The sequence below is a fragment of the Jaculus jaculus genome, chromosome 4, assembly GCF_020740685.1.
Source record: "Jaculus jaculus isolate mJacJac1 chromosome 4, mJacJac1.mat.Y.cur, whole genome shotgun sequence".
Classification (NCBI taxonomy): Eukaryota; Metazoa; Chordata; class Mammalia; order Rodentia; family Dipodidae; genus Jaculus; species Jaculus jaculus.
Window position 1 is genome coordinate 120,693,633 of NC_059105.1, and position 23,528 is coordinate 120,717,160.

The 23,528-nt window shown below is 40.4% G+C and overlaps 1 protein-coding gene across 4 annotated transcripts in view; it reads right to left on the minus strand.

Annotated features, from left to right (window-relative positions):
• Aff3 (AF4/FMR2 family member 3) overlaps positions 1–23,528 on the minus strand; it is a 588,679-nt gene that overhangs the window by 467,645 nt on the left and 97,506 nt on the right. For 3 of the 4 annotated variants that reach the window (XM_045146966.1, XM_045146965.1, XM_045146967.1), the window contains exons 2-5: positions 7,829–7,903; positions 5,581–5,701; positions 4,096–4,408; positions 3,604–3,989 (exon numbers count right to left, since the gene is read on the minus strand). In XM_045146966.1, the coding sequence (XP_045002901.1) occupies positions 3,604–3,989; positions 4,096–4,408; positions 5,581–5,701; positions 7,829–7,903 (895 nt within the window). The remainder of the gene's footprint in view (positions 1–3,603; positions 3,990–4,095; positions 4,409–5,580; positions 5,702–7,828; positions 7,904–23,528) is intronic. The other variant, XM_045146968.1, reaches the window with a different exon arrangement.

Below are 23,528 nucleotides of genomic sequence, written 5' to 3' on the forward strand. Positions count from 1 at the left end.
GTAGATATAAAATAATGTTCAAAGGCAAAGGGTGTGTGTGTACATGTGTGTGTGTGTTACAAAGAGTAACAAAAATAACTCAATTGGAAATTAACTCACTATACCCTTTCCTAGGATGTTCTAGAATAATGCATACTTTAGCCATTTGTTAAGTCCTTTGTCTCTTGCTTAACAGCAGACACCTTTCCAAGTGGCACTCCAGAGGAGGCTTGCTTAATGAGAGGCGGCATTAAGAAAAAGGAGACTCGGCTATAACAATAAAAATATGTTTTTCATTAAATCCAAACTGGAGCTGGGAAAAACCAGGCAGGTATGTCAGCTAAGGAATTCTCTTGAGGCCTTTAACTTCCACATCAAGTTGCGTGAGATTTTTCTATACTAATTACCTATTATTGAAGATTAAAGAATTATAACAAATAATTCGCTATAGTAACAGACAGGGTGCAGATGCTGTAAGGGGAAAGAACAAGGAGTTATAAAATACAAAAGGCAAACGACATTCACAAATTCTCCATTTAAAAAAGTAACAGAATTATCACCACAAGGATAATGAAGGTGAGAGAATTTTCTTAGGGCTAGAAGGCCAATTTTAAATTGAGTTTGGTCTGTGAGAGAAACTGCAAATTAAAAACTAAGCACCAGAGTTCCAATTTATTAAATTCATGTAGTTAGATATCCTGAAGGCAGATATTACATTTTAGATTTTTAATTTCTCACACTATATCTCATCATTGATCTGACTTTTTCTCATGAGAAGTGCACAAACACAAGGCCAAACACAATTTTTTCATTTATACTCCTTGATTTTATATCATTTATACCTAACATTTCTTTTCAGTTTCTAAAGTCTTTATGCTGTGCTAAGTCTTGTTCCATAGATAACATGATGAAAAGGGTAGTCAAGTAATACAAGTTCCTTTGCAAATTTCCCTAGAAAAGACTTTCCCTGTAACACTGGAAATTAATACCAGTGCTGAGAGTACATTTTCATATTGGTAGTGTCTATAGTAAATATACATCTAAACATACACAAATATGCATGAATGTATTTAAAATTGTTTTATTACTTAGAATATGGTCCCCCAAAATTTTAAATTAATAATTGGAATTTGAACAGTTTTAAAAAGTCACTTTACAACAGTATTTTGAACAAGTCCATTTCTTACTATGATAGTAGACTGATTAAAGTATTTCAGTTTCAAATATTTTTCCTGATATGCAAAGTGTTTTGCTAAACTAAGGACTGCACCCCTCCTACCAGTTATAACATTTGTTGTTGTTGTTGTTTTGTTTTTGATTTTTGAGGTAGGGTCTCACTCTGGCTCAGGATGACCTGGAATTCACTAGGTAGTCTCAGGGTGGCCTTGAACTTTTGGTGATCCTCCTACCTCTGCCTCCCGAGTGCTGGGATTAAAGGAGTGTGCCACCATGTCCAGCTCAGTGATAACATTATTTAACAAACAACACTTCTTGTCAGTTCTTTTCTTATATATTTTATATTTTATTTTATTTATTATATTTTATATGTAAAATATATATTTATTTATTTGAGAGAGAGAATAGACACTCCAGCCACTGCAAACAAACTCCAGATGCATTCACCCTCCTGTGCATCTGGCTTACATGGGTCCTGGGGATCCTTTAGCTTTGCAGGAAAACACCTTAACTGCTAAGCCATCTCCCCAGCCCCACCAGTTCTTTTTTATCAGTGCACTATTGGTCTCTTTGTAGTCTTCAGGACAGAATGGGAGGTGAGAGTGTTAGGCTGGCTGGTTCACTGTCACTAAATGTAAAGGTAATGAAATGGTTTCTGTGTACAGCTCTGATTTCTCTCGGTATGCCTCTCTATCTCAGGGATGTGCCTCTTGCTGTGGTGATCAAACACTAGTACAGTGCATCATCTCTAATGTGCAGTCCTCAGTGGACATCATGATGTGTCCAGATTATTAATAACTCACCCAAATGCCTCATGAAACTATGCAGGTATCTACATAAGGATGTACTGGTCCTGGAAATACTCCTCCTCTTTCCTTCTAGCCAGAATTAATCCATTCCATGGATTCCAAAATAAAATTTGAGGCTGCTCCAGTAGATAATGAATCAATTAGAAAGAAAATTATACATGAATGAAAATTATTAATGGTATAAGTTGGTCACCCCCATTCAGGTATGAGCCAGGCTTTGTCATTCATGACATAAATCAAAGAGCCTGAGAACTTTAATATGGTAGTATCTATGTGTGTTTCATACAAACTTCTAAAAACCAAAGCTTGTAGAAATTACATTTTGCTCCCACAAATTCCTAGTAGGCACTTTCTATAACCCATCACAGATGTGCAATCAAAAGAAGCTACTGGTACACATGCCAGCAAATTTCCTCACTAAAACCTGAGTAAACATCTCCTGGTATACAAAGGATATTGCCTCTAAGAGTAACAAGGTCATCTCCCAATAATCCATGAAAGTTTAGAGGTGATGGCACAGAAATGCTTAGGCTCTCAACCTTGTCAAAAATGAAACAAGACATAACAAATCATTTATTTCACTTGGTTATTAAGTCAAAATAATATGCAAACAATAGTCTTGTCACACCACTACTCTATCTTTAAAGAAGAGTATGTACAAAGGGGGAAAAAAACCCACAGTTCCTAATTACAGTCAATGAAAGACTACTGCAGCTTGTATGCCACATCATAGCAAAGCAGCAAAGATAAGTAAGTGTACAGAGTCATATTTCTCCTTCATGTGCTCTTGACAGCTATCATCACTTTGGAATATGGTATGAGATGTGCTTCGATAAAAGGAAATTTCATTTTCCATCCATGTTTACTGTTCAAGTGGCAAGTCAATCCCTTTCCTACTCCCTGTCATTATGTAATGTGCTTTAGAATTCTCAGATTCAACACATCCACTCTATACCTTTTGCAATTCAATGAACAAATGTATTAGAACAAAATCAAAATGCAAGCCAGAAGAATATGATCCAAAACATTTCATTCTGTTCACATATCCATGTAACCTAAGATTAGTTTTATATGATAAAGAGAGATCAAGTAAGAGTTCTGCTTAATATGAATGAATCTGAAATGCAAACATTATGAGTGGCATACATGACACATCTGAATATCCATCATATTCAATATTCCATCATTTAATAAATACTTTACAAATTCTGATGAAGCTTCCTTGTGAAGTTTGTCATGAAACTTTACAAAATTGACAAAAATGTAGAAAGAGTTTCAGAACTTGTTTATGTAAAAACTTTACCTCCTTTGAAAACTGAGTTGCAGTCTTTACAGAACTTTTATTTTTGTCAGTCAATACTACTTTGTTCCCAAAGACCTCAAGAACTATAACTAAAAAATGTATTCCTTCACATACATGCATGCACATAATTATGGTACTTAACATATTCCAATTATAATAAATTTGAGATTTTAAAAATAAGAATTCATGCCTATCCTCCCATTTAGGGACTACTACAAATCCTACTACATGGAAGTCAACCATAGCACTGAAAAAAATGTCATAGAAATTGTACTTTCAATAGTCAGGCAGTCATCTGACTTAGTTGCATGTAAGTGGGAATGATAGCAAACTCACCTCTCCTTGCTTGGGGATACCGAACTTGGCAAGTTTGGTCTTGGCTCTGGCTGACTCTGGCTTGTTGGATGGGACCCCTCTGAAGGATGTGCAGTGCACACCAGTTTCTGTGGATGACTTAAGCTTAGGAGACTCATCAGGAGCCTGATCTTGGCCATCCATCGGCCGCACATATGCAGTTGGCTTCTGCTGGACCAGGCTGGGCTTTGAAGCCAAGGATGGAGGAAAGTTCTGGACACAGTGTCCACTGCTGCTGTGTTTCCCTGACATCACTGGTGGCCTTTCCTGGGTTTGAAGCCCTGCCTCCACATTGCACACTTGTTTGGCCCGTGTCTGCTGTCTGCCAACACCATCTCCAAGCAAGGTCCTGAGAGAGCCCTGTTGTGCTAAATTCAAGAAGAGGAGGATGAGGATGAGGAACTCCACACAGTGATTTTATGATTATTTGATTAGTGTATCTGTGCAAAACAACCACTCTCTACTGCTGCTTACCTGCCCTCTGTTGGCCCTCAGAAGGTGGATGTCCAGCCTTCTGCCAGCTCATGGTGCCTCTCTTACTCTGCTGCACAGGGACAGCTGCAGATGTGGAAGATGCAGTGCTGCAGACAGATGAGGGCTGGGTCTGGGCTCTTGAATCTGCAACAAAATGTTCCTCAACCTTGTTCACAGGAGCTTGAGGAACCCCTGGTTTGGGGACGCCAACAAGATGACTCTGGTTGGATCTATCGGTTAAAAAGTCTTTCATTTCATCATAATTGCCTAAAGTATTCTGGATCCGGCTGGAGAGCTCATCCCCCTTGTTGGTCTGGAGAAAGAAAAACATATCCACATTGTTAGCAAGAACAGACAGGAAATGATGGACAGGTGCCTGCTTGATGGATCACCAAGCCCAAAGCTACATTCAGAATAAGAGCAGAGAGATGAAATCAAAATCCTTGTGGTTTCTGAAGATATCTGTCAGCAATATGCATCACTGCAGAATGGAGGACCTATAACAGGTGACCTTAGGGTACATAAAAAAGAAGACTCTGTTCTTGGTATTGTGTTGTGGCTAAGTTATGCATATGAAAAACAAAATTTAGTATTATAACATCACAAAACGGTTTACATTGTCTTTCTAGGTTTGGATTTTTTTTTGTTTTGTTTTATAGTCTCATTGAAAGCTTTTCTTGAAAATTCAGATTTGGCTTAAAATAGGTCTGCTTCCAGATTCTAAATAGATAATTATCCTTGTCAGAAACACAGAGTGACAGGCCAAAGGAGTCAGGGTAAAACTTAAAAGGAATGCAAGGCTAAATATGCAGGAATCAACCAGCCTAAATTACTTAAAGGCCCATGCAGCTTGAGATATTAGTGAAACCTTGCAAGATATTTCATTTTGGAAGAGGATCTTTAATAAAAATAAGAAATAATTTTACAATTTCTTCCAGGCATTGTGGTGCACCTTTAATCCCAACGCTCGGGAGGCAGAGGTAGGAAGATCGCCATGAGTTCAAGGCCACCCTGAGACTACATAGTTCATTCCAGGCCAGCCTGGACCAGAGTGAGACTCAACCTCAAAAAATATAAATAATAAATAAAATAATTTTACAATCTATTTTTATCAGCCCTTATGGGCATCTTGATTCTTGTACAACCCACAAATATCAAATATGTTTTCTTTTAAAGTCTTTCCTAAGAACTTAGAAAGTGTGGCACTGACTGAAATCTCAAAGAAATGAAATCCATTTTCTTGATAAAAATTACAAGTAGATCTCAATGTCACATCTTACAGAAGAATTAAAGTAGCCCATGAAAATGTGAGTCGGACATTAAGATCTGGGGCAGGGGGAGATGCCAAGAAGGCACAGAGACATCTTCTTGGCTGAACAGGGAGAAGACTAACTGGAGTTTGCTTGTTCAGCTGCTCCAGTCAAGACTACATATGCAGACAACCAGCAATAACAAGAGGGGAGAAGGCCAACTGTAAATCTTTACCTTGTAAGGCTCACTGAAGAGAGAGTAACTGGAATTAAACGTGCCACCATCTTGTTGTGTTTCCTGATTTCTTCTTTCTCGTTCTTTTCTCCGTAATGCATTCCTATCTGGTTCATAGACACTGCATCAGGACGAAAAAAAAGAGAACAACCAAAAAAATTAAAGGGCCAAGCCCTATGCAGCATGCATCTGAGTACAAACATCTGGTTGGTGGACAAATGGCAATGACAACAAGAATATGGATCAAAGGAAAGCCATCTCAGCTCACATTCTTCTGGAGGGAACTCCTTAGGAAAAATTCCAACCAGAAGTAGATCCTGCTATGCAAATGAGGAACTATCTAAGTACCTGTGACAAGAGAAGACTGAGCACAATCCTGAGGTCCACAGAAATTACAAATCATGACATATTTCCTCTGGTGACACAGCCTCTGAGTGTTATACTGCAATGCTTCTGATTTTTTTTTTGGGGGGGGCATGGCTGTGTTTCTGTTGTGATTCTATCATTAGGCAACTCCCTAAACAGCTGTTAAGACTCCAATGCTGCAGTGATTTTCACACTTATGAGCCTTCTTCTGATCTCTGTTAATCAGTCATGTCATCAAACAACTACTGAATCAATTCGTCTGATATAGTTCACACTATCACTCTTCCTAACCATGAAAAATGTGCCAGGAAGAAGGGGTGCAGGAGGGAAAGGGAGAGAATGGAAATTGAATTATGTCATGGCATCAAGGAACTCAGGCTTTTGGTTGAAGAAAATTAATATCTATCCTCCAAAATACAATTATGGAGTAGCCAGACACCAGATAACTGGAAAAACTACTGGAAAAATAGTGTGCCACCCCTCTCATAAGGAAATAAAGGGGTTAACTCAACTAGTAAGAGGAAGTGACATGTGTCCTGATGGAAGGAAACATACTGTCTTTTGGGCTCACTGGATAAAGAAATCTGGCCTCAGTGTGGACAGTAGAAAGAACACCATCAATCAAAAATAGCTCCCTCAAAATTGGAACTGCCTTAATTTTCTAGCAGAAGCACTGAAGAGAAATGGCCTTGCCATTACTTTGCTTAGTGCTGCAGCTTGATCTGGGGCAGAGGGCTAAGCTGAGAGCCAGAACACTGATAAAAGTTCTCCCCTAAACAGAGACTAGATGACGAAAAAACACTCAAACTCTTACCACCCCCCAGGTCTAAATATCATGATCACTTATAAAAGCACTTTGGAACCATTTTAGTTGCCCCAAAATCCAATGAATTGCTAATAAAATAAGATTAATAATAAAATAATCTGTGGGTTCAAGACAACTTAAAACAATTTTAATGTTAAACGGCTATCTTTAGTAAAAAACAAAATAGTATTTATGTCATGTAGTGATAGGAGACATGAACTACAAAATGATAAAGTAAATACTGCTTATCCTAGCTGTCCATGTGGCCAGAACACATTTTAAATTCACTGAGGTGATGCTAACCATGCTTCTGGCAAGGCTGCTCCTGCCCCTAAGGCATTTCATTTAAATTTAAAATTAGGTAATGTTAAAATATCCAGAACAAGGAGACCATTAGAATTTTAATTCACCCATAATACATTACCCAAAGTTATTAGGTTTGGGAGTAGAACCAGTGTCCTTCACATAAGAGAGGCTGTCCACTCTGGAATCTCCTACAAACTGAGAGGCTCAGGATTCCAACATCACAGTCACTTTCAGACAAGGCTGTAGTGACAGTGAGCAGCACAAAGGGGACTCAATGGAAATGAGACACACTCATTCACAGAACCAGGCTTCAAGTTCAAAGGAGAGGCTATAACTGCCCTGCCCTGCTAAGAACACTTGTCCTTTGAAACTGCAGCTTTCGTGAACATTCCTTGGTTTTCAAATGGTGACAGTTCTGAGGACTCATTACTCATGCAATATGGGCATGAAGTGGGTTTTACCCAATAAGAGACCTCTATTTTTACCATCAACTTTGAACTTCTGGATTAATGTAATAAGCATTTACACTCAAAAATTAAAATCTTGCATTGCATGCATCCCAACATTCTTTTCTCCAGCATATACAATACTCAGGAAAGCACCTACGACATCAAGCTCCAGAAACATGCAGGCCACCCAGAACTGGGTCAAGCCAAAGACACACACAAGATAGGGGTGATGCACAGAGTGGCCTTATGCAAGATGAAGCAGACAGGTGGTCATTTTAGGCTTGCTAGGCTTCTGAGAAGGCCCCCATGCCCACAATAATACCTCCTGCATCTGCTGGCTGATGACTGAAATTCCACAACTAGAGAATCACTCCTCTGGCTTAAGATGTCTTCACCCCTGTAAGAAAGAGAAACACCACAAGGAGAGAAACCACTTTAAACCTGACCAATCTTCATTTGGTCTCTCAGTATGTATAAGTCTATCAACATTTTCCTCAGAGGCAAAGAAAGGGACACAAGGATATCAGAGATACAACAAAATGGGGGGTAAGGAAAAAATATAACAATGAAATCTATAAACTATTCTATAATGTAGTTTAGATGTTAGGATAAAGGGTGAACTAAAGTCAGCTAAGTAGATAGTAGATCCAATATATTTCCAAAATCAGGACTAAGGCTCAGGTTATAATTTGGAAAAGTTGGAGGCAAGGGGAAGCCATTTCTCTTTCACTAAACTGTTTCATTTCCAACCCCTTTGAACCCGAACATACCAAACACACTCCAAGATTCAGTTAATGGCTAGGTACAAACAATTCTCCTTTGAGGTTCCACATATATAACCAGCTTCAAATACTAGGAAATCTTGAGCCTAGGGACCACCTGTATTTAATCTACTAATAGCCATACAACAGCCATTCCTTTACAGACTACTACAAAGACTCTGACAGGCTTCCATGCCATCAGGTGATCCAGTGATAATCACCCTCACTTTTTCACTTTATGCATCTGACTTTACATGGGTACTGGGGAATGGAAGCCAGGCCAGCAGGCTTTACAAGCAAGTGCTTTAAACTACTTAGCCAGGTCACCAGTCCCACCCTCACTTTTTCAAAGTAGAGTAGAGGAAACGTTAGAAAGGCCCTGCTTTCTTCTGGTCTCTCCCCTTTCCTTCACAGGCAGCTCTATAGCCTCCACTGAGCACTGAGTACTTCACAAAGGCAACCCACCCACTCCTTCTCCTTAAGTAAAACATAACACTCATATATCATGTCAGGCCCAGGAAGCTAAAATATCACCTGATTATAGCAAATGCCACAGAAAGAGAAAAGCAGGACTTCCTACTCCCCACCTCTCCCTCAGTTCCTATACTTTCAGCTTTCCACCAATACAAAATGTTTTTGCTCATAAAGACAGTAGCTTCTTGACAGCAAGTCCACCAGTGCACTAATTACAAGAGGAATCTGTACAGGTGCTTACAAGCACACAGAGTGCCTTTCTCTTCATCTCATATCATGAAAGCACAGCCCTACTAACTCCTTTGCCCTTGAAGCAATGTGAAGATGGAACATTTTGCTTCAGAATAAAGCCTTTCCCCTAACAGGATGAAAGTAAGGGTCAGCTTCCCTTGGCATGGAGGACTTCAGTTTTAGAAGTTCTGGTTCCAGGAAGGCCAATGTACTTATTCAACCTAGTAAACAGCATATGTTAGTTGCTGTTTCTTTGTTATTAACAGACCATCTATCTAGTTTTTACTTATTTCTACACAAATTACAAGAATCATATTTGTCAAATGTTTATCAACAAATGTATTTATTTATTTTGTACAGAAGTAGTTGCAGTCATCTTCTACAATGTTACTATTTATTACAGATGCACAAATTTCCAGAAAATAAACCTTTCAAATCAACTCCTTTAAGAAGACTAAATGACAATGCTATAATAATAAGCCACCATTCTTTTTAATAGGACAACTGAACACATTTTTTAAAAGGCTACTGTGAGGGCATTATTTTAAGCATTTATTGTGAGGTGATGTTTCAAAAAGCTAACATCAAATCAAATTGTAAATACGTTTAAATATATTGCCTTAAGGACCTGTTAAAGAATGTGCCACCAGGGCTGGAGAGATGGCTTAGCGATTAAGCGCTTGCCTGTGAAGCCTAAGGACCCCGGTTCGAGGCTCCATTCCCCAGGACCCACGTTAGCCAGATGGACAAGGGGGCGCACGCATCTGGAGTTCGTTTGCAGTGGCTGGAGGCCCTGGCGCGCCCATTCTCTCTCTCTTTCTCTCCATCTGCCTCTTTGTCTCTCTGTAACTCTCAAATAAATAAAAATTAAAAAAAAAAGAATGTGCCACCGAACTGAGTGATAGGTGAAATATCCTTGTCTTAAAAAAAAAAAAATCAATGTTAATTTAAACATTTTCTTTATATAGCTGTCTTGATTTTTTGTGCCTTTTTTTTCCCACTGATGAGGTCTTTTTACCTTCCTTACTCACTGAGAGGTATTGACTTCATGGTACATTCTAAACCATTTCTCATTTGAATATTTTTGTACATTTTAATCAATTATTAAACCTCTTCTAGTGAAAAAAGACTAAAGGAAAAAGTATAGTAAAAACATTTATCATTTTTCATTTATTTGTTTTTAATATACAAATTCAAGTTTCCTGTAGGACTCAAGCTAAGCCAGTTATGACTGTTGGTGATACTGTCATCATTTCCAAAATTAATCCACTTGTAATCATATGATATAACATGAAATCAAACAATAATAATAATGGCCAGGCATGGTGGTACACACCTTTAATTCTAGCACTCGGGAGGCAGAGGTAGGAGAACTGCTGTGAGTTCAAGGCCACCCTGAGATTACATAGTGAATACCAGGTCAGCCTGGAGTAGATTGAAACCATACCTCAAAAATAATAATAATTATTATACCTGTGAACTTCATGGCTTTTCTTTTCTGCTAAGCCAAAAAGAATCCACATGTTCCCTAAGTATTCTTACAATGTCCTTTAGAGAAAGACAGGGACATTGAATATTATTACTAGTTTAATGTTTTTTAAACAAATCAAAGGATTGTTAGCTTGGTGGCCATACCTATAATACCAACCCTTAGGAAGTAAAGGCAGGAAAGCATGACAACTGTTTCAAAAAATAAACAAAATAAAAATTAAGGGACTTTGGGAATAATAGTAGATCATTAAAATGATGACAGAAACAAGAAATCATATAGAAGGTACAGCAATTCTAAAATACTCATCTATCCCCAGAGAAGAGAAGTTACCCAGAAACAAAGAGGTGGCCACACTTGCTAAACACAATGTCCATGTGCTCAGGTTCAATAAACAGTGAACATAGGCCACAGAAGCAAACTTGACAAATGAAACAAAGAGAACCTATTTCCCATTCAAAAAGAAAAATCAATCGTAAAATTATGAATAAAGTATTAACTTATAATTTTTTATAGTTGCCAAACAACAAAAGAAAAATTCTCTTTTCATGGCACATGTGCAACCTAGAAACTGGCACAGAGGTTAGATGGGCAAATAGAGGTGACAGATTCTAAAATGAGCCAGCTAGAGCAAATGGTATCACCACTATCATCAAATGCTGCCAATTCATCAGCCTGCTCCAGTCTCCTTTGCTGCCCTCCTAGAGGGAAAAAGGCAGGAGTGAGCACAGACAGCCCTCCAGCTGAGCCCCAGCTTAACCCAGCAGACTCAGTTGGCCAGAAAGGACAGCCTCTCTCTCTCTCTCTTATGCTCATACATGTGCAGCCCAAACACCACTGAGTGCTCACTCCAAACAAACTGCATTTCCTATGGAGGAGGTCATCAGCCAAGGGTACATAAAGCCAACTGCACCCCCTAACTATAATCATCATGTTTTATTCTTAGTGAACTTACCCAATCACAGAAAGAAAATTACCACACAGTTTCACTCATCTATAGCACCTAACCTGAATCTACCCAAGATGCCTTACATACCCAGCAATCAGCTTGTGGACTAGACAACAGGATGGGTGGGGAGGGAGGAAGGGCAAGGGAGGGAGTGGGAAACGCAAATCTAGACCCAAACGCAATGGTACCATAAAATTCTACATCCTAAAAGGCAGACCAAATGGCTGAACCTTCACCAGGCCCTTAGAGGAAACACCTGAGCCAAAAGACACTGGAGAGGGTATGATGAAGACTGGCCTTAATCTTCTACAGCTTCTCTCCCTCCCTCCCTCCCTCCCTCCCTCCCTCCCTCCCTCCCTCCCTCCCTCCCTCCCTCCCTCCCTCTCTGTCTCTGTCTCTGTCTCTGTCTCTGTCTCTGTCTCTGTCTCTATCTCTATCTCTCTTTTCTAACTCTTTTTTATTAGTTATCATTTTTTTCCTGTGGCTATCATCCACAATGAGCTGTTGATCAGAGAGACCTACACGGTTTCCTAAAGGAAAGACAGATTTCTGTCAGAGTACTTGATGGCCCACCAAAGGTTAGTGGTAAGACCCTACTGCTGAAGACACCTTATGCAGTTGACACGTAAAATAGAATGGCATGGCTGGAAGTTGGAAGAGAGTCAGTCCCCAGTCAGTCAGCACGGCCAGTGCCAGAAGGTGCCACATGGGTGACTGGGGGAAAATGACCAATATCTGTCCAAGCAACTCATGGTCTAACCTACTTAGCAACAAATAACCTGTTGTGATGCTCACACAAGTGCAATAGTAGTGCACAGCCATGGTGGAGAACCAACTACTCTTGATTTGGCTAACTGATCCCCTCAGTGGTATGGGACCTATAGCTGGAGCTGGGAAACAAGTCAGAACCATATCCAAACATAAGCCTGCTCTCCATTATCAAGCTACCACCAATTGTGGGCCACAAGAGGTCCTACACCTATTAAATTTTCTATAAAAAAGTAATGGTTATCTCATTTGTCTGGTGCTAACTTACTCTCCATTAAGAGAATCTGCTTCTCTTTTTCAAATAGACGTAGATCCTAAAGAGAGAGCCACCCCATCATACCTCAAAAGGGCCCCAGCTGAAACTAAGAACAATTGGTGAAACAAGCAAGTGTGCTGTTTTCTTGGTGAACCGGGTACCAGTACAAGGGTGAAGGAAATCAACACAGAGAAAAATCACCTCCTACCAAATCATATATCCAAACACCCAGAGGCCCCCATACCTCATCACTAAAGCAGACCAAAAATGAACCCAACATGGCTCAGGGAAATTTTGCGGAAGAGGAGGTGGAAAGAATGTCAGAGCCACATGTTGGGTCATGATATGCAGAGACAGTTATCCTACCCATAACTGTGGGCCAACTCCAGAATGCATGACCCATATACCTCAACAAGGAGGGGCCAGGGGGAGGGGTAGGACATGGATGAGCCTAATAATGGTACCAAATTGACTGTATTCACTGAGTACAGAGCTAATTAATAAAAAAAATCACCCTGCCTTTTTAGTATGCCTCCAGAATTGGGGGAGCAGCACTCATTCATTTTCTGTTACTATAACAAATATATGAGGCTAAATAACTTATAAACATATTTTTAGTTTGGGAAGCTGAAAGGCCAAAATCAGGTAGCCCCAACTGTTTGATTTGCAGTGAGGGCCTTCTGGCTACATTACAATGTGATGGATGGCACCATGGTAGAACACATGCCAGAGGACCCAGTGGCCATGAATAGCATGCTCTTGGAACTAACCAGGGTATGAAGAACTGTAATTACGCCCCCAATGACTCATTACCTTGAGTAGGCACCACTTTTTAAAAGTTCCACCAACTCAACACTGCCACAGTGGAAACCATGCTTTGAGCACCTTTGGGGGCACACTCAGATCATCATAGGGTCTAAAAAAACAACTGATTTTACAGAGAGAAGGAGCAATCACTCTCTTATCTTTCAGATAACATTATCATCCAGGTTTTTAAAACACTGTTCTTTTTTACTTATTTATTTATTTATTTATTTGAGAGTGACAGACACAGAGAGAAAGAGGGAGAGAGAGAAAATGGGCGCGCCAGGGCTTCCAGCCTCTGCAAACGAACTCCAGATGCATGCACCCCCTTGTGCATCTGGCTAACGTGGGACCTGGGGAACTGAGCCTCGAACCGGGGTCCTTAGGCTTCACAGGCAAGCGCTTAACCGCTAAGCCATCTCTCCAGCCCCCAAAACACTGTTCTTTTTAAATAGTAGAAATATAATTCAATTCAGTCCATAAGTATTTCCTGTCAGATGGCAGACCACCAAGGCCTTGATCAACCCATCCGGCTGGTTAGAAGCTGACTGTCTAGGAAAAAAGAGTAAAAATGCAAAGTGAGAAGGGGCCCATTTGTGGGCAGTATATTTTCAGGGCATTAGAATGGTCTGCTAAAGATAAGCTCTCAGGAATGTCTTTAGAAATGGGAAGACAGAGTGGGAAGAAAAGACACAGGGCTAAATGATAAAATATTACCATTAAGTGGTCCTGAGAGTTGGGAGAGGCAACCCTCAGCAGACCACCTTGCTTCTTTAATATGCTCAATTCTGTTTTCAAAATTTCATGATCTTGGTTAGCCTACTGCTATAACCTGCCATTGCTACTTCTTCCCTCAGAATGAGTTCATCTGAAAAAATAAAAATTTTTTAAAAAGGAATGAGTTCATCTAGTCCTGTCCTGAAAGATTTGGTTTGGAGTGAATGAGTAAAGAGCAGATGCACAGAAAAACATAAATTCTCTGCCTATATTCACAGTTTGCACTAGCTGGTTTGATTAGCCTGGCCACAGAAAAGACAATCTATTCAGACACATTGGGCTCTTAAACAACACTGATGTGAGCATAGACTAGCACCATGAGGGTAAACAGAAAGAAGACAACACATGACAAGAAAAGAATGCTTCTCAGATATGCTCCTGCTCTCCAGAGTGGCAACATTAGCCACTGTGTATAATTAAAAGAATTTAATCAAACACTACATTTATAACAATTGCCTTAAACATAATGAGTCTAATTAGCATTGTTTGTTATTTATAAAATAAATGATAAAAGATTATTCATCTATTCTCAAAACAGAGAAAAGTAAGGCTGTGGAAATATATTTGCAAATTCCCTCCTCAGTCTATAGATTGTCCTCTCTGGTGGACCACAAGTAGATAGGCAGTCACAATTAAAAAGCAACTCAAAGAAAGTACAATTGGCATTAGACCTTGGTAAAAGCATCCCCCCATTTGCAGCTCCAGTAGTTGTCATGGTGGGGATAAGGGTGTGGTGGTAGTGAAGGTGCTGGTTGTGGTGGCCGTGGCAATGTGGTAAGGAGATGGTGATGGTGGCAATGGTGAAGGTGGTGGCAGTAGTGGTGGTAAAAATAGTGATGGAGAAAGGTTGTTGGTAGTAGTGAAAAGAGGATGGTGATGAAGATCATGGAGATATTGGTGGTAGTGAAGGTATTGGTAACTGCAGAAAGGGGTTCATGGTGGTGGTGATTTCAGATATGCTTAGAAGAACTGCTCCACAGTGCATGTAACCATCATTGAATCCTTAGGCACATTACTATGCCCCTGCTCATTTATACTGGATTTTTTCCAGTATAATTCCAGCCCCATGCCTATCCATACAACTGTCCCAACTGGCATTATGCCACCTGTTCACATGAACTTTGTAAGTGTGCTCCAAACCCCCAGGATCATTCAAGAAGGTTAGTCCTGAGCTGAGTAGATGGCTTAGCAGTTAATGCACTTACCTGCTGTGGTGGTTTGAATAGATGGCCCCCAATATAGTCAGTGTTTTATTTGTTTGTAGTTTGCATCTGCAGCTACCTGGCTGGAGGCAGTGTCACTGGGAAGATCTTAAGGTGTGGTGGTAGGTTTGAGATTTCAATCTGAAGATATGCAAAGTGTAGTAGCTGGAGTTCCTGAAGTGTGCTGTGCTGTGTGGCTTTTGGATTTTTGGCTTGTGCCCAGGCCCAGAGAGTTTGATCAAGGTTAAAATTATAATGGACTGATGTGCTTGGGTAAAGATAACTGGACTGAGAGATTAAAGATTTTTAAGCTGAAAAACCTCAAGCAAGTTAAAATTACAGGCACTGAGATTGGTCTTACGTTATGGAACCTGCTATTGTCAAACACATTAACAATCTTAAGGAAGATGGCCCAACTGCTTTACATTAAAACAATAAAAAGGATGCCTGAGAAAAGACCATCATAAAAATACAAAATTTTTGAAAGAGATGACTGGAGAAGGAACCTGTTTTTCAAGGTTATTATTTGTTTCATCCCTGAATTAAGGATATAGCTGTGTCCTGCACACCTGGTATTGGTTTCAGAAGCATGAAAAATGCAAGGAGTGGTCATAAGTTACACATGGTTCCAGGAGCTGCTGCTGAGATGCAGCATGAGGCAGAATCTGATGCTCTGATAGGCTGAAAGAGCCTTTAGAAGATGGACCAGGGTTTGCACAAAGACCTGAAGACACTTTGGATATACCAGAACTATACAAGGGCTGCCATAGAGCTCACTGTTGGCCTGGGATAGAAGTGTTCCCCAGGCTCACCTGCGGAGGGTGGAATTGGAAAATCTGGAGACAGTCTGTCTCTGGTTATATTGAACTTGAACTACAGAATTTTGATGTTTGTTTGATTGTGTTGAGTTCACATTGTTTTAGTTTTTCCTTTACTATACATTATACCACTTAAAAATGTTTAATCTGTGCCATTATATGTTGTAAGTATTTAACTTGCTTGATTTTACAGGACTCACTATCTTAAATTGGACAAGACTGTGGTGGGGACCTTTAAAGTTGGACTGAATACAATTTATAATGTGTGATAGTTTTAAATCTATTGGGGCGTGGGGCAGAAGAATGTGGTAGTTTGAATAGATGGCCCCAATATATTCAGGGTTTTATTAGTTTGTAATTTGCATCTGCAGCCATCTGGCTGGAGGCAGTGTCACTAAGCAGATCTTAAGGTATGGTGGTAGATTTGAGATGTTAGTCTAAATATATGCTAAGTGTGCCTAGCTGGATTTCCTGAAGTGTGCGGGGCCGTGTGGTTTTTGGCTTTTGGCTTTTAGGCTTATGTTTCTCTCTGTGTGTTTGAATGTGGTACTTTGAATAGATGGTCCCCCATATATTCAGGGTTTTATTAGTTTGTAGTTTGTATCTGCAGCCACCTGGCTGGAGGCAGTGTCTCTAAGGTGTGGTGGTGGGTTTGAGATTTCAATCTAAAGATATGCAAAGTGTGCCTAGCTGGAGTTCCAGAAGTGTGCTGGGCTGTGTGGCTTTTGACTTTTGGATTTGTGTTTCTCTCTCTCTCTGCTTGGTCCTGTGAAAGCAGGCCAGCTTCTTCTGCCATTATGGAACTTCCCCTGGATCTGTAAACTTCAATAAATCCCTTCCTCCATAACTGTGCTTGGTCTGGAAATTCATCTCAGCTGAAGCTGTCTGCTACACCTACAAAGCCAAAGGACCTGGGTTTGATTCCCCAGAACCCACGTAAGCCAGATGCACAAAGTGGCACATGAGTCTGGAGTTCGTTTGAAGCAGCTGGAGTCCCTGGCATGCCCATTCTCTATCGGTTTCTGTCTGTTTCTCCCTCTCTCTCTCTCAAATAAATAAAAATAAAATAAATTTTTTAAAAAAAGGCCAGTCCAGCATCTTCCTTGCCTCTGGTCACAAAGGCAGTCTCCATCTTAATTCTATCTTGAAGGAATCCCTTGGAACAATTACCTCTCTCAGCCTTAGGTCTTCTAACTTATTCTTTCAGAATAGGAATGAGACTGAGGGTATTACACACCAAAATCGCTTCTGTAGCCTATTTGTGGGGAAACTATGACATCAAACAACCAAAAAAAAAAAAAAAAAGTAACAAATGCCCATAGACAAATTTATCCCACAAATATCTTAAGTAAACTTTTAGATGATCTATGCCATCTTGCCAGACACATCTGGCCCATATTAAATTTTTCCACAAATAACTATTTCACATGAATTATTTCATTTAATAATTTTGAAATCCCCAAGAGACATTATTCCCATTTACCAGTAAAGAAAACAAGAGGCTCTGAGGTTAACTAATTTGTTTCAGCCCACAGCCAAATCTTCGATTTGAAGCCTGACAGTCTGGCACCAGACAATGAATTCCTTGACTTGACTATACTACGTTCCCAGGGAACAGACCCCTGACAAGCTCTGACAAATGGTGCCCCCATCCTTTGTTAGGAAATGCCAGGTTAAGGGTGTTAATTTTGAAATCATGACTATTTCAGTTAATTCTTCTAAGACCTGCTAAGTCTCCTTAGATGACCCACTTTCAAGAATTCTGATGATCTAGAAATAAAACAGGGATACCCATGTCAAATGAGAAATGAGCTCATGTCCAGATGCTGAACTTCTTCAGACTTTAGGAACTAATGTAAATCAATTTCCCCATTTTATCCATTCTGAAGGGTGGAATTGGTATAGTGACTCCTTAAGAAATGCAGAATACCATGTTAAGTGCATTATGTAATAGAACTAGCATAGTCGAGTTGCTTCTATAACCTGGTACTGGAGACTTATCAGGTACTCACTGGTCATTTCCTGGGCCCCTGCTCCATTTCTAACTCCTTGGAAATAATAACTTTCAAATCTCTCTCATAAATACCCTCCAGTGGGTTTTTAGAGAGAGATGACAGATAAATGACAGCTTTGTATTTCCAAGGGTTAAATGATTTTCCTGAGGGATCCTAAGTCTCAGTACCATGAGAACAAGTGTCAGGCTCTAATGGAATTGCTCCATGATAAATAAACTGCCAAGCTGTATGAAAAGCAGCTTTCAAAGAGGTATTCCATATAGTCTAACTGACAGAACTTAATTTAAGTTTCTTAACAGGACCTTTTTCCTTTACAATATAAAAGTGCCTTGGGATGAAGCAATTACTCTGATTTACCATCTTCTCCTTGGTAGAATATAAAGATGCAGCAGAGCCTCACAAAAGCAGTAACTTAACCAAATGAGACCCGCTTGCAAAGTCCCTACTATGCTATTTCAAAGAGTTCCCTTCCTGGCAGCAGCACAGAGCTGCCATCAATCACAGGTGCCTGTGAGGAGAAAGATGCTTACTCCTAGGGTTGTGTGTGTCAGAACCAATAAATTATTTTTCCTTCACCAAATGTTAAGTTTCATTTCACTTTGCAACATGTTTCTAAATTTCAGCTTCAAGAATGTTAAAAGCCAGCTATTTTCTAGCATTGCCCATGTTTTAACAATGCTGCTTTTCATACGCTCACTGCCATGACCACTCCAGGTCACTAGTTGGGACCTCAAGTACAACAGCAGGGAGGCCAGGACACTTGTTGGTACTTGAAGTACCAACAATAGGAGGCCAAGTCCTCTCATTTGATTTCCTGATACTTCAGGTCAATTGGGCTCCTGGACATGGAGTGCTGGAGATGCTGAGTGTCAAACATTAAAGAATGACTTCTCCCAACCCCTCAACTTATCCTCCCAAAAGCATCACTGAGATACACACTAACTGGTTTAAGTGAGATTTCTGAAAGAGAATATTAGTCAAATTGGCCCAGGCTACTACTACCTCCTGAACTTAACTAATTTAACTATGAGGTACACAATTATCTGTAGGCAAAAAATGAAACCAAACAGAGCAGGCTTTACTCAGAGGAAGAAGTGAAAACATATGTTTGGGTCCAGGTGCCTTCTGTTATCCAGTCCACCTATCAGGCCAGCCATCAGGGCTTTACACATACATAGCATGGGTGGAAGCTAGTAGGTAAGCTTCCTAAGTCACCAGAAAAGGAAATGGACACTGTTTTGAGGATGAGAATGACCTGCTTTACTGTGGAGCAGTTTATTGGCTTATTAAAGGCCCAGGTACAAAACGGCAGGGAAGAAAGAAATGACAATAAAAACATAAATTACAAAAAATACCTTAGTGCTTGAAAGGAAACACAGAACAACCCCTGAGAGAAGGAGCTGCGATCACCACGAAAGCAGGACACAGGTATAGGAGCAGCATCTCGGTTCCTCAACACAGAGTAGCTCAGGCCACAGGTAGAGGCTCCCACAGCCTCTGCACCTCACCTTCCCCTCAGTCTTCACACTTCTCCTCTCAGAGTCTGCATCTGGGCACTACAGACTGTCCCAAATTTTTGCTTTCTATAGACTCAATACCACTTTCTCCTGTTTGCTCACTGTCTGGTTTCTGCTGGCTTTTTCGGGAGAGAGGGGCTCTCATTGGAGAGCCTCACACTTTTAGAAGTGAAACCAGTCAACTCTGTTTGCCACTCCTGTCGTGTTACCATTCCCTCCATAAGTAAGGTTTCTGTAGGGCCTTCTACACAATTTACTAACCTACATGATCTGCTTCTGCTGTTCACAGCCATCATTCAATTTCCTCACAGGGAAATCCATAAGCACCATCACTCCCAACTCCCCAACTGGCATTGCATTTGTGGAGTAAACCCTGAAGGACTGTGCACTCCCATGCTCCTCCTGCATGGCCAAGGGCTAGGCAAGGTCTCTCCTCACATGATAACTTTCCTGAACAATGTCATTCATTCATCATCTTCAGGTACCATCTTCATGTGGATGCTGTGGAAGGCTCCAAAACACACATAAATCTCTCTTTCCAGCTCCAGACCCAACTACACGTAGTCTTCTCAAGTTGTTCTCTCTCTGCTCAACACATCAGTCCTACATGCCCACACTCAGCTCACCACCTTAGCCTGAGCCTCATTTGTCTGCCAGTGTCAATGGGTGTCACACTTCCTACTCAGTACCTGGGCCAAAAACCTGGGCCTCATCTACACTCTACCATTTCTCATGGCCCTCCAAGTCTGTCAACTCTACTCCATGAATATTGCTCAACTGCTTCCAAATCTCCTTCACTGGCTCCTCTCCAGCCTAGGCTACCACTGGCTCCCTCTATGTCCCCTACAGCCTTCCTACTTGGTCTCCCAACTGTTCCTCCTACTCCAGTCCAATTTCTCCTTCATATCTACTATAGTTTTAGTACAAATGAAATGTCCCTCAAAAGTCCACATGTTAAGGACTTGGTTCCCAAAGTGGTGCTACTGAAATCTTTGGGAGTGGGAGGTCCTTGGGCCATTGAGAGCATGCCCTCAAAAAGGACAGTGGGATAACAACTGATCTCATATGTCTGTCTGTCTCTGTCTCTATTTCTGTCTCTCTCCCTCCCTCCCTTCCTCCTTCCCCCTCTCCTTCTTCCACCCCTCTCTCCACTCTACCAACCTCACTGGAGGCCAGAAAAATGGGGCTGTATATTCTTGAACTGAAACCTAAGAACTATGAGCTAAAAAATCTTTTCTCTTCATAAAGCTAGTTGCCTCTAGTATTTTTCTGATATAAATCAAAGATGATTAATGTGACATTAAAGTCAGGATGATGCTTCTAAAGCAGACTGATCAGGCTACTCTTTTGCTCTTTGGCCTAATTTGAACTCAGAACAGTACACTGTTCACCTCCTCAGTTTCACCCTGCAATCTCCCTGTCTCTATGCCACAGCCTATGAGACCAGGTGTCTTGAACACCTCTGCTCTCTACCTTCCTATCTCTTCCCAGTCCCAAAGATCTCCATTTAGTGAGGCTTTCTACTCAAGAACATTCTCAGGTGTGCCTCAACCTATCCCAGGGCATTCCCCATATCCTACATAGAACACTATCTTTTCTACAACCATACTTCTTACATAAGTCATCAGCATCCCCCATTAAACTGTTAGCTCCCTAAGAAGAATGGCTATGTCAACTTTCTGCCAAACTGTGTCCTTAGCCCCTGGAGTCCCTGCACAGAGTAGGCATTAAAAATTACTTTCAAAACCTACACAAATACATAGTAAATTAATGTTTCTTTTAATCTCTTCCTTTTCAAAATGTTACTCAAAGGCATGCCAACATAGCTAAAACCCATTCAGATGTTTGGCCCTAAATTTTTCTTTATGACTCTTGAATTTAACAACCTTGGGAATCCTAATACAAATATTAAGCAATTGTCTGGTGCTGGAGAGCTTGTAAAGAAAGCTTAGGGCTGGAGAGATGGCTTAGTGGTTAAGACACTTGCCTGCAAAGCCAAAGGACCCAGGTTTGATTCTCTAGTACCCAGGTAAATCCAGATATACAAGTTGGCACAAATGTCTGGAGTTCATTTGCAGTGACTGGAAGCCTTGGTGGCCCCATTATCTTCCCCCCCCTCCCTCCCTCCCCCCCTCTCATAAACAAATATATTTTTAAAAAGAAAGTTTATATTTCCAATTATACTTATGCCCCTCTAAAAACCTGTTATGCAGTCTTTATTTCTGAAAAAAAATCCACAATTTAAAAAATGACCATATAAATACAAAAGTGGGTTATGACCCATGTGCTGTAAACATTAGTTATAATTAGTATTAATACAGATAAAAACCTTTCGCCAATAATAAAAATGGAATTTATATAATTTAAACCAATTTGCCCAAGGCACAAAATTAACTGTTAGAATCAGAATTCTTAGTTCCTGGAAATTGTGCCTATTAAAAATAATTTATGTTATAAAATATTATACTTTTTTAATTTTAAAAAACACAACAGGGCTGGAAAGTTGGCTTATTAGTTAAGGCACTTGCCTGCAAAGCCTATGAACTCACGCCCATGTAGGCAGACACACAGTGACACGAGCGCACAGTGTGGCACCTGCATACACGGGGACACATGCATCTGGAGTCCATTCGCAGTGACTGAAGGCCCCAGTGTGCCCATTATTGTTTTTACTCTTTCTCTCTCAAAAAATAAATTAATAATGAAAAACACAACCAACCAAGTGAAAGCAAGAAAAAAAATTCTGTGACTATAGCTTCCACATAAGTACTGTGGATGACATTTCTCTATGGTGAAAACTGCAGTCAATTAAACTTGACTTAGAGAAAGACATTAAGAATTATGAATTATTTGAACTCTACAGTTCTATAATTCATTCTCTGCTAGTGACAGTAAAGATGATTAATTCTAAGTATCTATATAACACAATGTTGGTTTAAAAAAGGGGGGGGGGTCTTAAGAGAATTGGACCTAAGGAGATAAATGACCCAGTGTACTCCACCCTGGTCCCAGCTGAAACCACAGAGGAACTGGGGAAATGAGGTAGAGTGCTGCTTTCTCAGTGAATCAGATGCCAGCACAAGGGTGAAGGAGATGGACACTGAGGACACTCAATACGTATCAAACCAGAGATCCAGAAGCTCCTGAGTGCCCATCACTGAAGTAGACTTAAAATGTTCCCAGCCTGGCTCAGTGAATTTTATGGAAGAGGGGGCAGAAAGACTGTTAGAGACACAAGTTGGGACATTTTGCACAGAGAAATTCCACCCCCCACATAATGCATGACCCACAATCCCCACTGGGTTGACCTGCATCCCCAACTAGGAAGGCCTGTTCAGAAAAGGGGCAGAAAGAGGGAAAGGATGGTACCAACATATGTTGTTTACAAGCAAAGTATATCCATATCTAATAGAAGGGGAGTCTTCCTACAGCTGATAGATCACTCACAAAGTCTCATTTTCAATGACACATGTCATATAACTGTTGTGTTTGATCACAGGAACCATTAGGAGTGTTATATAACTTGGGGCTACCCAGGTATGTTGATAATTACCCCAATTCTTTAAGAAATGCTTCAGAGGACATGAACTCTATCCTACCCCCTTTTTTCAGTGTATCTCCATACATCTTCCCATTGATTCCTCCTCTTTTCTTCTCCCCAGCCCCTTGTCTTTCTCTTTTTGTTTTCCATATACACCCAATCACAGAAGTCCCAACATAAGTAAATAACATAAGCAGCTGTGTGATATGAAGATAAATTTATTATTTGAAGGAAAGCCTTCAAAAAGGGTTCCTCTGCCTCAAAAGCACTGTACTTAGAACAAAGTGGTAGGTATGGTAGGCAGGGTGGGCATTTAATAGCATATACTGTAAGTACAGTCAGGGCGTATGCATCTCACATCTTCCTTCTTGGCTTTGATCTCCACCAACGCAGCATCTCTTAGTCTCAGCTGCATTAGCA